This window comes from Thalia democratica, chromosome 2 (assembly GCF_965202585.1).
Source record: "Thalia democratica chromosome 2, ktThaDemo2.hap1.1, whole genome shotgun sequence".
NCBI classification, from domain to species: Eukaryota; Metazoa; Chordata; class Thaliacea; order Salpida; family Salpidae; genus Thalia; species Thalia democratica.
In genome coordinates, this window is record NC_139166.1 from 84540402 (window position 1) to 84556551 (window position 16150).

Below are 16150 nucleotides of genomic sequence, written 5' to 3' on the forward strand. Positions count from 1 at the left end.
ACAGAAATCAAGAACTGGCATTTAAAATAGTTTGATAGCAACAAGATAAATAGTTTGTATCAAGGATATTCAAATAACAACTATTTGTAATGGAAATAATAAATCTTATCAACATGCATTAATAGAACGATTGAAACAAAAAAAAAACTTCTTATAAAGAAGAAATCATTAACAGTATATATTAAATTGTCATCCCTAAGTGTAGACATAAAATTATTAAGAAATTTTTAAATAATAGGTTGAATATTTGATCTAAATCAATAGCTACTCTGCACTTTACTTTATGAATCTGTTATGAAATGTTTCCTAAAAACTATTATTAGTAATTTATTATTTTTAGGAAAAACAATTACTAAGTTTTACCGCAGAATTATTCTTATCACCAGGATAAACAAGGAAAATATGAGTTTTAATAATTAATAAAATTGAATTCATAAAAATATATACAAACAGGTCTTTTAAATTAGTTATAGGATTAGTAGTGATTAGTAAGAAAGATCTGAAATCTTTGTACACATTGATTTTGTACAGTAATTTTTTAAGTTTTATTAAAATTAAGCTAAGCCAATATGAACTAAAAACAAAAATTTCTACTAATTTACTCATTCTTTCATATAAAAAATAAAATTCTTAATTAGTAAAGATAAATAAAGTTATATTATTATTATTATTATTATTATTATTATTATTATTATTATTATTATTATTAGCTAGTTTGTTTATGATAAACTGCTCAGTACTTCTAATATAATATAGAAGTAAATAATGTCAACAAGTATCCTCATTAATACTCTATCAAATTAAGGTTTACTTTGTATCAAATATTTTAATAAATATCATAAAAATTCAATGTTAAAATAAACAAAAAACAAAAACTTTAAGCTAAAGGGAATTAACTTTTAATATTTTTTAAATAGTTATCACTAAATTAAGTCTTATATTCAATCAATAAACTTCAACTATTGTCAAAACCATTTCATTACAGACTTCAAAGTCGTGTGTTAAAACTTGCAGACTATTAAGTATTTTAGAAAATATATATACCTACTATAAAAACACCTAATCACCTAGAAAGTAATTTTTCCTATAAGACTGGTTAACCTGTTATTTTATAGTTATTTATATAGAATTAGTATCTAAAATAAAATACTTCAAGTTTCTTCAAGAAAAGTTCAACACTAAACAAGTATTTATTATTTACTCTTTTAGTGGTTCTATTTTATTTCTCTTTGTCACTTAATTTAAATTAAGTTTATAGATAAACTAAATAAGAAATTAAATATTCATTAGAAAAGTTTTGATTCTCTCTAAACAACAATTTTGAAGTAATCTAGTGTCACATTTTTATTTGTTATTTTTATTTAATTAAATAATAATAGAAATTAAGAAGAGCAAACTTTTCAGAGTTAAAATTAAGTAAGAAAATTGAAATGATTTAAAAAAATATTTAATAAATCAATAACTTTCCTGAGTTATCCTGAGAATACTAAGAGAGTGGAAACCCTGTATTGTGGTGTTACATAAACTAACTAACTTAAAATTGATTTATAAATGTTACTTGCTGGAGTGAATTCTCTTATGCTAGTATTTTCATTAACAATAAACTTATTATGTTTAACAAAAAAACTTTTTTAGTCAGTAAATCTTAAATTTTTATTTTTGACTTGGCAATAATACCTTAATTAAAAACAGAAACTGAGAAAACGAAAAATTTACGTCATAAGACTTTTTACAACATTTATGTGAATTCTCCTTATATTTATTAAACTTAAACTTTTTTATGATAAACAAAAGTTTTAAAAATAGATATTATAAATACAAGCGTCATTCTAATTACAGTCTAATTTGTACCGTTTTTACTAATTTCATTAGTTTTCACGCCTAATTGTAACTTTACTGTACTCCTACAATAAAGTTTTATACTTCATAATTTAGCTCAGAGTATATAGTTTTCATATAGTTATTTTTTTATGTTTGGTAAGTATGAATGGTGCTTGATCCCATAGAAAAGTGGTACAATATGGCTTTTTTTCAGTACTTTAGAAAATTAACAAAAGACAAAAACTTTTTAGTTGTTTGACTCTAATTATCTTTTAAAAATATATATAGGATAATTCAGCAATCAGAAACTTTTAAATATTCTTAATTTTATCAACACTGTGTGTTGTTCTTTATTAAAACTCAATTTAATAAAAGCTTGCCTTTTAAAAGGTTTTTTTATTTTATATAAAGTGGTTTTAAAGTACGTAAATACTTTTTATTTTACAGTTTTAGCACATAAAAGATATTTTCTAATAGTTTTGTTGCTTTAACTTGAAAACTCCCAACAATTGTTCATATTGCTTATAGTTATCATGCCAGTTAAGCACTGAATCGTGCAAACTTTTACTTGTTTTATAAAAACAATTTCACGCTTGAGTAAATATAACACTGCTTTATACCAAACTTGCTCCAAACTTATAACTTCACAACATCAGGCTTAATTGAATACAAACTTAAGAAATACAGTTGTTCTGAAACCTCGCATAGTTAATAATTTTAACAAAATGTGTATAAGTTGATAAGTTCTTCAGTGAGTACTCCCACTTCACAATAAAATTATGGAAACTTAACATAGTTTATAGAACATTTATCTTTAAAGTCTTTTGTTTGAAAATATAGTTGATGTTTTCATCCTAGCTTAATTTAATAATCTAGTTAGAGTAGTATTGTGGTTAAATGAATCTATCCTATGTTTGCGACTATTAAGAAATGTGACAGGTCATGACTTTTTCATCTAATTAATTTTTTAAAATTCTCATTAGGCTCAAAACCAAAAATAAAAGAAGAAAATTTTAACACTCTCTTTGTTTAAAACTAAACAAAAAAGAAAAATATTCAACAGGCACACAAGATACTTTGTATATTTGTTTTAAGTTTGCTCCTTTTTGTTCAAAATTCATGCCATGACAAAATACTTTTATGGACTTTTCAAATATTTCTTTGGTTAGTTTTGTTTTTTTTTAATTCATATTTTCTTTCTTCTTATTAAAAATGAGGTACCAAATAAAACTTAAATTTTTATTTGTGTTTGTAAAGTTATGTGATTTTTGTTTTATTCAGATTAAGTTCAAAAGAAGTTTAAATTTATATTAATAATTACAGTACTAGACTTTTTTTTTAATCTATAGTTTAAAATGATAGTAATTCACGGTAAGCCTAAGTAAACAGCTATGGTGACAATTTTACTTAAAAAAAAGAATTAAAAAGGTAAGTTAAATTTTACTTGAGTAAAACCATACTTTTATTTTTAAAAAGTGGAATTTTTTTATAAAGATCATGGAAAACCCTGGAATTAAAAATAATTTTAGTATATTAAAGAAACTAAAGTTATAGTATATAAGAGATTTTAATTAGATTTAACAAGGATTTATAAAATATTTACAGTTTTATTAAATACAAATCACATTTTAAGTAACACTACATCATTATTTTAACAGTTTATTATCATTAATTTTTTTTTATCTTTGATTTTAATTGTTTTTAATTTAAAAGGGACAATTAGTGTTCTAAAATATACTATTTTTATTCTGGAATTGTTAAATTGTTTATAAATTAAAGTTATATTCTAAAAAAAGTTTTATTTTATTTTTACCTACGTAAAGTTAAAAACAAGTTTTAATTGCTTTAGACAACATTTCAAGCATTAAAATATTTTGTAGTAGTTGAGATGAATTAAATACTTTGTTTACAAGAGAATTGCAAAAAAGTATAACAGAAAAATAATTGACAAAAAATTTAAGTTTGACTACTAAAATAATGTTTGAATTTAAAACAAAACCCTTTTTCCTTACGTGATTTTAAATATAACATATGAAAATATATTTTGAATGAAGCTTTCAGCTTAAATTTAGAAAATTAGGCGAAAATAGCTATTAAATCTTCAGTCTGGAAAAAATATATAATTGTGATCAAAAATCATCAACAACTTTAGATTACTTGAGTTGTTAACATTAAATAAATATTAATAGTAAAACTTAAATTTATAAAAAAAAAAAAGTTAAGAATTATGTTTTCCTTTATTTTATTCATTGTACATCACATTTGAAGTTGAATAAAAGATTTTTTTTTAACATTATAATATTAAAACTATAATTATTTATAAAAAAATATAACTTAAAACTTATATTTGAAATTTTATTTAAAATTTAGAAGAATTTTTCATGTTTATTTTTAAAAATAAAGGTTGACTGTAATTTAAGAAATAAAGTCTAGGTTTTCTGACTATTTTAAGTATAGTTTATTGTAATTTTTTTTTTGTAATAAAATTATAATAAAAAAAAACAAATAGTATAAAATTATTTAAAAATACTGTAATGTGCATTATAAAGTATTTTATTCGAAAATTAAAATTTAAATTATTTAATTAATAGTTGTTTGATGTCTAATCTAAATTTCGCAATTTTTTGAACGAACTAGTTTAAATACTAGGTTTATCACTATTGTTAATGATTAAAATTTACTTGTTTTTCCTAAATTATAATATTCTTTTCTTTTTTTGTGTTCATTAACATGCTTAAACTTTTACCTGTTAAAATACCTACCTTAGATTGTAGCAAAATTAATTGTACATTCTATATTTGTATATCTAAATAGTAACAAAATTGAAATAGTAGATATGTGTGAACTTTTAGTTTGAAAAGTCTTAAAAGTAAATAAACAGGATAAATATTTTTTTACATTAAGGGAAATTAACTAAACACTTTAACTATAAACAAAATTTAGTACATTTATTAGGTTTTTAGCACCAAAATTATTAACTTAATAGAATTATTAAACAATTTAAATATAAATAGACAAAGTATTACTATTTATTTATTCAAAATTGAATTAAAGGTTTTCAGGGTTGTCACAATACTTACTCAGGTTAGTTTGAAATCATAAACCTTTAGTTAGCCCAGTCAAAGTTCATATAATTTAATATTTTAAAAATTTGTAGCTCAACTAAAGTTAGTTTAATTTCACATTTTCTGAATATCTCAGGCAGAGATGTAAAATCGCAGAGCACAAAATCCCCGCAGTAGAATAAAAAATAAAAAGCATGGCAATAGAATTAAAATTTCTTATGAAAGAAGCAAAAGCTGTATTTTACAAGTTGAGAACATAAAAGTTTCATATATTCAATTACACCAACATATTTAAAAGCATATAGTTTTTATAAGTATGAATGCCTTAAATGTAAGTTTATGTTTTTTATTTTCATAAGGTTAATATTATTCACTGTATTGTTAATTTAATCATAACTACCTTTTAACCTTGTAGTAGTAGGTAATGTTTGGTTAGAAAAACTAAAGAAAAGTATCTTCCACTTATTTAAAAGGTTAATAAACTAAAAACATTGTAGCTTTGGAACTAATCGATGTTAAATTAATTTATTATTTGATTTTTTTTTTCAAAAATTAGATGCAATAGACAAATTATTTTTTCTTATATCCTACTTTTATCAAATTATTTGAATTTTTAAACTTAAAAATAAAGTTTGATTATTATAATTTTTTAAGATTCATTATAAATTATTTTATTAAGACATAGATTTCACTTAAAAGTAATTTGAATATAATTTATTATTTTTGTTTACAAACTTGAAACTACTATTTGCTTAGATTAAATCTATTTAAAATTTTTAATGTGACAAATTTATTGAGTCTTTTTTTATTATAATTAGGTAGTTTATCTAAAAAAAAAATTATACTTGAAAGTTTTAGTGTACAACTCAAGGTTTTTAAAACTAGTTTTGTAAATTAAGCAGAGTTGAAACAAGGTCAGGAAAAGTCAAAAAACTCAGGAAAAGCAGAAAAAAAAGATAAATAACAAGAATAGTATGGTTTTTTTTTTAAACAGTCAGGAAGTTTGACTAAATATTAAAAAATACCAGATTTTGTCAGTTTAAATTCACTGAATTCCTTATATTCAAAAACAAGTCTTTGAATGGTAAAAAATTAATTTAAATTCTTCAAAGTGTGATTAAAATTGAAAAAATTTCCAAGAATTTTACAAAATTACTTAATGCCTTCATCTGGTAAAATTAAATGATTATCCTTTATAAAACTGCAAAATGTTTCTATTAAAATTTTTTTAAACTATCCTACTAGAACAAACAGTTTTTGTAAGCAGTTTGATAATCTGTAGCATTTTTTAGTAAAACAATGATAATACACATAAGTTTGTTTATCTAGCATATGTTAGAATTGAATTGTTTTTTGTTTAAGTAAATAAATAATTTCATTCTAATTAATCACTAGGTTTAGTGTTTTGGGTAATAAGTTTATGTTTATAATTTACCTCATTATAATTTTGTTTTTAAATTGTTTAAATTTTTAAAATAAATTATAAAAGAGGTGAACTTCATGGTTAAGTTTAATTATTTATAGTTTATTGTAGAATAGTTGTTTTTTAATATTTTTTACATAAATAAGGGTAAAATATTTACTACTAATTTTATAAATATTGATAAACTGAAATATAAAATTGAAGGCTTTATTAATTCCAAGTGTTTGAATATGTATCATATTATTTGTTTAAATTGATAATTTGATTTAGAAAAGTCAGGAAAATTGTAATAAAAAGTCAGGAAATTGTTTAAAGAGTGGATAATAACTATAGGGTTGCTATTTTACCTAGAAATTAAAAATTCTGTACTTTTACAATTAAGGCAATTAAAACTTTAGCAAAGCTGAAATTAGATATAATTTAAAAAAAACCTACATTTGTTAACAATAAACCTAAAAAACCTGAAATTCTTAACAAGTTTACATAGTTCGGTAATAAAATTTAACTTGATTCAAAAATCTATCATATAAATAAGTTTTTTTTTATCAGCAAAAAAAAATTTTTTTCATAAAACGCATTTCAATAAACTTAAGTATTTTTCAATGGCTTATGCTATCAGGGTTGCCACTTTACCTGGAAATCTGTTTTTACCTGGAAACCTGATACTTAACAACTAAGGCAAAAAAAAACTGGAATTTGAGAAATTTTTAACCAAAGACTTAGAAAAACATACAGTTTTTAACAATTTCAGCATGTTAAGTAGTACAATTTTAACTTGACACAAAAAAACTATCATATAAATAAGATTTCAATTAAAATTTTTTAGTTATAATACACATTTTAATTAACTTTATAGTACATATACAATGTTTTTTTATTATTTAACACAGTTTTTTATATTAGACATAACTTTAAACTGAAAATAAACCAAAATACATGTAATTTTAAAAGCCTTGTAGAGATTTGAAAAACCAGGAAAAATTTATAAACATGAGTGGCAACCTTGTACTATTCCAAACAGTTTATTACAATAAATTTAACTTTAAACTAAAGCTAGACTCTAAAATGTGTATTTTTGAAGATTTTTTGAAATCATGTAAAAAATTTAAATAAAAATCAGGTGGCTATTCTCAGGGTTGCCACATAGTCAGGAAAATTCAGGAAATCAGGAAAAACTAAGAAAAATGACAAAAGTCAGGAAAATTCAGGTCAAAATGGGGGGTTTTTGAAAAAATTCAGGAAAAAGTCAGGAAAAAAATTTATAAAAACCTCAGATATTGTCAGTTCAAATTTATTTATTTCCTTTTATTTCAAAGCCTTCGATTAGTGAAAAATTAATTAAAAATTATTTAAAGTCAGACTAAAATTGCAAAATTTTCCTTAAATTTTACAAAATTACTTAATTTTCAATGCCTTTTTTAGTAAAATTATAGTAAAAAGTCAGAAAAATCTTGAAAAAAGTCAGGAAAACTTTAGTAAAATGTCAGGAAAAAGTCAGGAAAAATTTCTCAGCTTGACTTGTGGCAACCATGCTATTCTGTAGTAGTTAAGGTAAGTCTCTAATGGTTTTTTTTTTCTTGGATTTACAAATAGTTATTAAGTTACACACTAAACACATTACTTTAGCAGTTACATTTTCGTAGGTAACAACCGTTGAAATTATTTTAGATGAAACTCCAGACCAAGAAGATTTACCAACTTTAGATTTTCCACCACCTAAAAAGATGAGGTACCAGAAATCTTGGGAATCTGTTTATAAGTTAAAAGGTTTTTTATCTCTAACAATTTGTAGTATTTAAGAATACACATTTGAGTATTTCAATTTTGAATTCAACAACAATTTTTTTTTAATACTGAGCTTTTTTATTAAATATTATAAAGGAAAGTTCTCATGTTTTTATAGAATTAAATTAATTTTTCCATTGTAATTTTTGAAAAAAAAATAATTTTTAAATAGTTTTTAAAGTATTTTTTGTAATTTTATTTCAATAATGCACAAAAAATTTTATCATCTAAAGTCAAAAATTCCAATTCACTTTTTACCTAAAAATTAACATTTTGTTTTAATAATTTAATAATTAACAATACTTTAGCATGACATTTTTTTTACTTTAGTACTAACCTTTGACTACTTTATTTAAATAAATATACTTAAAATACATTTTATAATAACAACACACAAATTAAACTGTTAATTTTATTATAAAATTAAAACCAAAATTTGTTAGTATAAAACAAAGTTCGCTTCATAGACAAAAATTGAATTTCTAATTTTATTATTTAAGTAAAATGGTTCATAGAGGCCATAAGGCGGTGAGATGGGCAAATTATTTATTTACAACAATTTTTTGGTTTTACACCTTACAAATTATCATGATTTTTGTTTGTTAAACAAAAAAAAAATTTTAATTTTTGTCATAAAATACATTTATTTGAATATTAAAAACATTTTTCTGACAAATGGTTTGTGGTAATATCAAGAATTCTTTATAAAACTTTTTAGTATAATGCTTTCAAATACAAAAAGAAAATTTTTATTTACTATTTTATAAATGCTAAGAAGATTAGCTTTGACTGATTTAATTACTAGACAGATCTACTTAGTTTTTTTATTTCAAAAAAGAATTATTTCACTGCATTGATTAAATTTAAATATAAATTTTTGATAAAAGTTGTGATATAAATAACAATTTTATTATAAGCAAATTTATTATCCCATTTGTAAGCTTAGATTTATAAGATAGATTTAACTAAAGCTTTTATTAATTAAGAATAAATAAATTAAAAAAAAATTGTTATTTATTGGTCTTGTAGTGAAACAAAACTTTAAAAAGCACGTTTTAAAAGTAAATACATACTTAACTAGCTCAAGTTGAACTGTGATGCTTACATCAGGCTAGCCACTTTACCTGGAAGCCTATAATTTGTCAAATTAACCCAAAAAAAAAACCAGGAATGTTTGTATTTTTGAAAAAAAATCGGAAAAACTTCAAATTAAAAAAAAACCTGGAAATTTTAACATTTTAAGCATTGTCAGTAGTTAAATTTTCGATTTGACACAAAAATTTATAATATAAATAATTTTTTTTTTCTTCATCTAAAAATTTTTTATCTACCAACACATTTATTGTAAGTTTAAAGTATCTTTTTAATGTTGTCATACTATTTAACACAGTATCTTACTTTGAACCTAATTTTCGACCAAATAAAGATTAAAATTGTGAACTTTTAAAATTCTGTAAGAATTTTGAAATACTTTGAAAAAAATTTGAAAATACAAGGCAACACTATTACATCTATTAAACTGTTTAGTTTATTGTGAAACGTTTTTGTTAAATCATTGAAATCTCAATTGTTCACTTATTAATAAAATAAATATTAGATACACAACTTATTTATAAACAAATATAAATAGTGTTTAATGTTTTATTAGTTATATCTGTTATGTCAACTATGTGTAATGCTGTTTTACTTATTAGATTGGATTGCTCCAACAAATTGTGAAACTAAAGCTTATTGCAAGTGGTGCAATGTAGAACTACAAGCAAAAAAGAGCAACTTAAAAGTTCATTCTTATTCTGACCGACATAAACGCGCATCTCCAGTCACAAATAACCACAACTCAATAAATCAGTTTAGGATGGAAAAATCTTTTAAACAGCAATTCAACAATTTCCTTAAAGAAAACGTACGCCAGACAGAAGTCCGGTTAGCATTGCAACAAGCTCTTCACGGGAACTTGCTAGCAGGCGAACACCAGATAGATGTCATGAAGACACTTGGGACAGCTCACGAATCAGCAACGCTTAAAAGGAGGATAGCAAAAATGATTCTGTGCAATACTCTCGCACCAATTTGCAGAAGACTAATCATAACTGATTTTATGGTGAAGCATTGTTCTTTCTATCTGGATGAGAGTACAGATACTGCTGGACAAAGTTTTCTAGGTAAGAAAATTACTTTTAAGCTTTGTTAATTTAATTAAGTTTAAGTTTGTTATTAATTTACATACATTCTGTTGAATATAAAAATATTTTAATACAAAAAGCTTATTAAATTTAAATTTCAAACATGAATAAAGCTTTAAACACATTGTTCTTTGTTTTATTTTTCTAATATAGATTAATTCTTGTAACACGTTAGCTGTAAAAGAAAATATTTTGTTATGCAATGAGTTGGACATTGTTAGATTATTCAGATGTAAGTAGGTTTAATGACAGTTAAAGGAAAAAGTTTTTATTTTACAGAATTTAATAGGTTAATAAATTAAAATTTACATAAAATTAAAGTTAGAGTTACTTTGATTTTTTTTAATAATTATACAGTAAACTCGTTCTAGTAAACTAAGTCAGTTTCATTTCTAACATATATTTGATTTTTGTGTTGACTTTTATTTAATAGTTTAAGAAATATGTCAAAATATTGTTGATTTTATTTTTCTAATAAGGGGAATGATTTAATTATTATAATATTTATTAAACAGCAAAAATTTTAATTAATAAAGAAAATAATGAATAAATTAGCAATTTGTTGCTTTAACGAGCAGGGTTGCCACTTCACCTAGAAACCAGGAAAAACATGGAGTTAAAATTTTAGGCATAAAAATACCTGGAATTTTGTACATAAATCTTTAAAAGACGTTGAAAAACCTGATATTTTCAATAATTTTTACTTGTATAGTAATAAAATTTGGATTTGAATAGAAAATTATACCCTATTTTTCAAAGTTTTTTGTCATCATCAATTTTTTTTTATTAATGAACCATTTATAAAGCAGCTTTAGTGTACCTTTTCCATGTTTTTATACTCTTTAATACAGTTTTAACATTAAACTTAACTATTAACTTTAAACAGACCTTAATATGTGTAATTTTAAAAACGTGGAAGAAATTTAGAAAACCTGGAAAAAATTTTAAAAATACCGAGTGGTTAACCGGAAGCAGTTTATGTTCAAATGATTATAACAGTTTTCCTTTTATATATAGCGGTTGTAATTACAATTAAAGCTATACTTTCTTAAACTTTTGTTCTACTACCTTCAGTTGTTTAACTAGAACAAAGTGGTAGTCCTTTAATTTCACAGATTTTTTGTACTTAAAAGTTCGACTATATTTGGTATTTTTTAACTTTCTTAGATATCTATTTAAAAAAGCATGAGTAGTAGTTACCAACAGATAATTTTAAAAAAATTATATTTTTTTTTATTCCAAAGTATACAGATTATAAGTTCTTTTCATTCAAAATTTTACAGTTGTTAAACTTATAATAAAAAAAATTAGAAAGCTTTATGTTTGAATCACAGGTGTTAGTATTTGTTATCTAAGCAAAATAAAGAAAACTTCAGTATCTACATTTTTACACCTCAAAGACCTTGGAAGAGACAAATCAGCGTTATCTATTGCTAACGCATTCAAAAGAGTCTTAAAGATGTATAATGTTCAGTTAAAAAATGTAGTTTCAATATGTAAGTATATATGAACTGTTACTGTTTTTTTCATTTTTGTATTCTAGTTATGTATTTATTAAATATGTACTACTAACGTGTTTTTAATTTTAAATTTAGATATTGATAGTAAGTTAATTTTTGTTTATTTCAGCTATTCTCTGTGTATTCTTGCTAACTTTTATAAACTAGTTTTAATATCTTACAATGATCTATCTTTATTAATAGACTTAATTTGATTTAATTCAATTGTTTAAGAAAAGTATAAATTTAAGCACGAACTGGTCTTATAATTTAAGAAAAATATTTTTTTTTTTTTTAACTTAGTAAATATATTTTTAGGTACAGACGGAGCTGCTTCCATGACAGGAGTTAAGAATGAAGTAGGACAAATTCTGAAAAAAGATAATCCCAGGCTTATAACAATATCCTGTACAAATCATGCTTTGCAAAATGCATGTTTAAATGCAACCAAAGCTACAATACCTAATGAAGTAAGTATTAAAACTATTTTATATAAATTATTAATTCAATTGTTGAATGAGAATTTTAGTAAGCTGCATTTATTCAAGTTACAAAGTTGTTTTTTTATATTTATTTATTTTATCTTATATTTATTTTTAGTATTAAAAAAAACCATTGTTGTTGAATAAAAGTGTGTATACTTTTAAATTAAATAAGGTTGAGGAGCTTATTAAGAAAACGTTCAACTACTTCAAGTTATCTAACACAAGAAGAAGTGACTTTGAAAATTTAGGTGTGTGTATGACGGGTGAAATTCCGTTAAAATTTAAAGCCTTAAGCAAAACTAGATGGATATCACACTTTCCATGCATTGAAAGAATTTTATTGAATTGGGAAGTACTCAAAGCTTTTTTTAATGAAGTAGGTATTAAACTATTACTATAAACTTCAAGACGCTTTAATAACTAGAAAAATTATTAGTATAAAACTTAAAACAATCCTGTTTTAAATTATTTAGCATTTTTACAATTATATTTTTACAAATATCTATAAATTTAAAATTCAATCTGCCCTGAAACTTAGTAATCATATGTTTACTAAGGTAACATTTTATTAAATCAAATATATAATCAGAAGATATATAATAAATGTTTAAAAGCACAAATTAATTAACATAGATTTAATAAGAATATATATCTTTTTAAACAAAACTTTCTTTGTTAATGAGCCTTGTTTTATAAGTATTAGTGTTTATTAACTATAATGATGTTTGTTATCGAAATTTTTATTCTTACCTATAACATTTGTTTGTATATTAGCCAGAAAGAAGAAGAAACGATTTACATGCTGAAAGTATTCGAAAAATGCTAAATAGCAATAGATTAAATTTTGTTTTTAAATTTATGGGCAAAATTTTAGAGAAAGTTAGTTTCTAAGACCTATTATCTGCTTAATAATGAATTAACACCCTAAGCACTATAACATAACTAATTTCAATCATTCTAATTTGATTTAAATGTTTATTTTTAATTACTTATTTTGTAGTCATGCCAAGTTTAGCTGTAAGTATTAAATGTAAAGCAAGACTAAATTTTTACAGTGTAATAATTAATTATTTTTATTCATCAGGTAAATTCTGTTAATATTCTTCTACAAAAAAGTAAAGTAGAACCTTTTAAGTTTGGATTAGCAATAACAAAACTTATACAGCATCTAAAAGACCTCATTTACCAACCAAATTCAAGTAAGCTTAATTTAGATCACAAGGCAACTAAGAATAATTTTTAATTTTAGGCTATTAATAATAAAGTTTCGTTTGATTTTATATCTACAACATTTTGGCGTAAATAAACATTATTTTTTAATTAGTAACGCAAACAAACGTACAATAACGTTCTTATAACAAAACATTACTAACATTTTGTTAAAGGTTTAGTAGATTCAAATTTAGATTGGATTTTATACAAAGTAAACGATATAAGTAATTATTATCTATATTTTATTTTTTTACCAAATTAATTGTTAAATTATTATTTTGCTATATAAACTAAGTTGTAGTTACTAAAATTTACATTTTTTTGTAGCTAACTTTTTGGAAGAACCTATCTTTCATGTAGAAGTAAACGAAGTTTATGCAAATTTATCCATTAGTAAGAAGGCAGAGGTTAAACTAATTAAAATTCACGTTGTTTAGTCAATTGGGTTTATTAACAACTAAACTTAATTGATTTTTTTTAAATAGGATTTGTTTAATGAGAATAATTTCTGAAATTTTTTTTACTTTACTTGAAAAAATTTTAAGTCAAAATACAAGTTATTATAATAACTGTGTTTTTTTTTTACATAATCGTTTTTTTTTTTTTCAGTAAATTCTCATACTTTACTTAAGTAATTTACTTAATGTTGTGTATTACACGTAAAAAAATTTCTGTTAATGACACGCTACGGTTCTAATCTGTAACTAATTTTCCTATAATTCCAACATTTGTATAATTAATTGTTTTAATACAGGTAAAAATATTTTTCAAAGTTTTGTTGTAGTGTTTATAATTGAATTGGAAAAAAGAATGCTGCAAAATCTTGAATTTATGGCTCAGTATGAAGTTGTAAACGATGTTAGTTGGTATTAAATATATCTTCAAAAAATAAAATAACTTATTTAAATATCATTAAAACTTATAATTTTTTAAAGGCCTTAAATAGACGGATGCCGGATATTGAGAAGTTTTTAGAACATCCAAAAATTAAAAAATTGTTTGAAGGAAACCACAGAGATACTATCTCACTTCAATACAAAAGTTTGCATGGACGTCATCAAACAAGTATCGGTTAGCTAAAGGAAAATAACAATAGTAACCTACTACTTAAATATAAATTAAAATTTTCAGTGTTAATGTTAAAAAAGTTTTGTAATTTAGTAAACATTGTAAATCTACCGAAAACTAAGTTCTGATAAAATAAAAACATGATTTATTATTGTAAGAGTACACTTACAATTGATTATGTACATAAAAAGTTATCAGTTTATTCTTAACAGATAAATCAACAAACGTTAACTTTTGGAGCAGTGTTCGCGTTGAATACCAAGAACTTAAGGAGTTAATGATGAAACTACAAACGATACCTTTTAGTAATGCGCAAATCGAGCGAGACTTTTCCTTGATGAATATCTCGAAAAACAATAGACAATCTAATATGGGCCATATTTTGTTAAACTCCTTAATGATTATTAGGTAAGTAAAAATTTAATGTATTTGGATTTATGTCTTTTTATTTTAAACTATTTATTTCATAGAAATGAAATTTTAATGTGTTATTTAAACTGTAAAGTTTTTAATCATTATTTAGATTATTTAATTTTAGTTAAAGTTGGGTATGCAACTCGATGACCGAGAGGTCTTTTTGTGTACCCGGATCCTTGAAACAAGAAATTTTTGAATTTTGTTTTGTTATTATTCAACAAACCTTATCATTTTGATTTTTATTTTTAAAAAACATATTTTATTATAGGAGACATAAAGGCCCTATTAATAACTTGTTTTTTTTAATGTAATCCAATTAAATTAATATTTTGTATTACAACGATTTGTTTTATATAATTTTTTTCTTTTATTTTAAATGTAAGGGAAGAATAAATGCATAATAAGAATTGAAACATTTTTTTGCTAAATTTATCGGTATATTATCAGTAAAATTCAATAATATATATCACTAGTAAAAGTTACTAGAACTTTTTTAACAAATTTTAGTTTAGGTAGTTTTTTAAATTTTTTATTCTAATTAAAACTATTTGTACAAGGTTAAAAAGCTTGGCGTTTGCTTATCATTTAAATATTATATAGGTTGTTGTCTTTTTAGATAAAGTAAAGTATAGTGTTAATCTGTTTGTTGAATATTTTTATCATAAATATAATATTGGTAAAGTACAAAATTATAACTCAATGTATGGTTTATAAATTACTCTTTTTCATTCAAAGGTTCAATTCAAACATTAGTAATAAAAAGTTCCTACAATTACTTTTTACATTCTTAAGCCAATTATTACCCAAAATTATAATAAATTCTATTTTTCTCAGATCAACCTGCAAAAGAATGGAGTTATGCTGTGACAAATTTCCACTTTCAGATACATTGATAGAAGAAGTTGGTAAGTCTAGTTTGTACAAACCAAGAAGCCAAGATGTCAATGAAATCTTGACAAACGAAGAGTACAGCAAATTTAAACCTTCAAATTTGACAATGTTTGCAGCAAACAATGTAATATAAAATTTCAACAAAATTTTTGCGTGTTAAAAAGCAGTTAATTTTTTTCAAAAAAAAAAATGCTTTTCATTTAAAGTCAATTCACTATTTTAAAAACACTTTTACTTGAGTGACTGTTAAAGCATTCTACTGTTTAAATTTGTTGTGACTGTATTTTATTCAAAAATTTCA

General features: G+C 22.7%; 1 protein-coding gene across 1 annotated transcript; it reads left to right on the forward strand.

Annotated features, from left to right (window-relative positions):
• Positions 1-7299: 7299 nt before the first annotated feature.
• Positions 7300-13544, forward strand: LOC145829047 (uncharacterized). Its single transcript, XM_082936785.1, has 7 exons — positions 7300-7329; positions 7953-8076; positions 9789-10256; positions 12095-12246; positions 12434-12637; positions 13036-13140; positions 13346-13544. Exons 1-7 carry the CDS (start codon positions 7300-7302, stop codon positions 13502-13504), a joined length of 1242 nt encoding a protein of 413 aa, XP_082792911.1. The 3' UTR covers positions 13505-13544.
• Positions 13545-16150: the final 2606 nt, after the last annotated feature.

Excerpts from the sequence above, each read along its gene's own strand:
- LOC145829047 (XM_082936785.1), top strand. The coding sequence starts at position 7,300 with ATGAGTGGCAACCTTGTACTATTCCAAACA. Across the intron at positions 8,077-9,788 it reads ATCTGTTTATAAGTTAAAAG|ATTGGATTGCTCCAACAAAT; the intron begins GTTTTTTATCTC and ends TTTACTTATTAG. Across the intron at positions 13,141-13,345 it reads TGGGCAAAATTTTAGAGAAA|GTAAATTCTGTTAATATTCT; the intron begins GTTAGTTTCTAA and ends TTTATTCATCAG.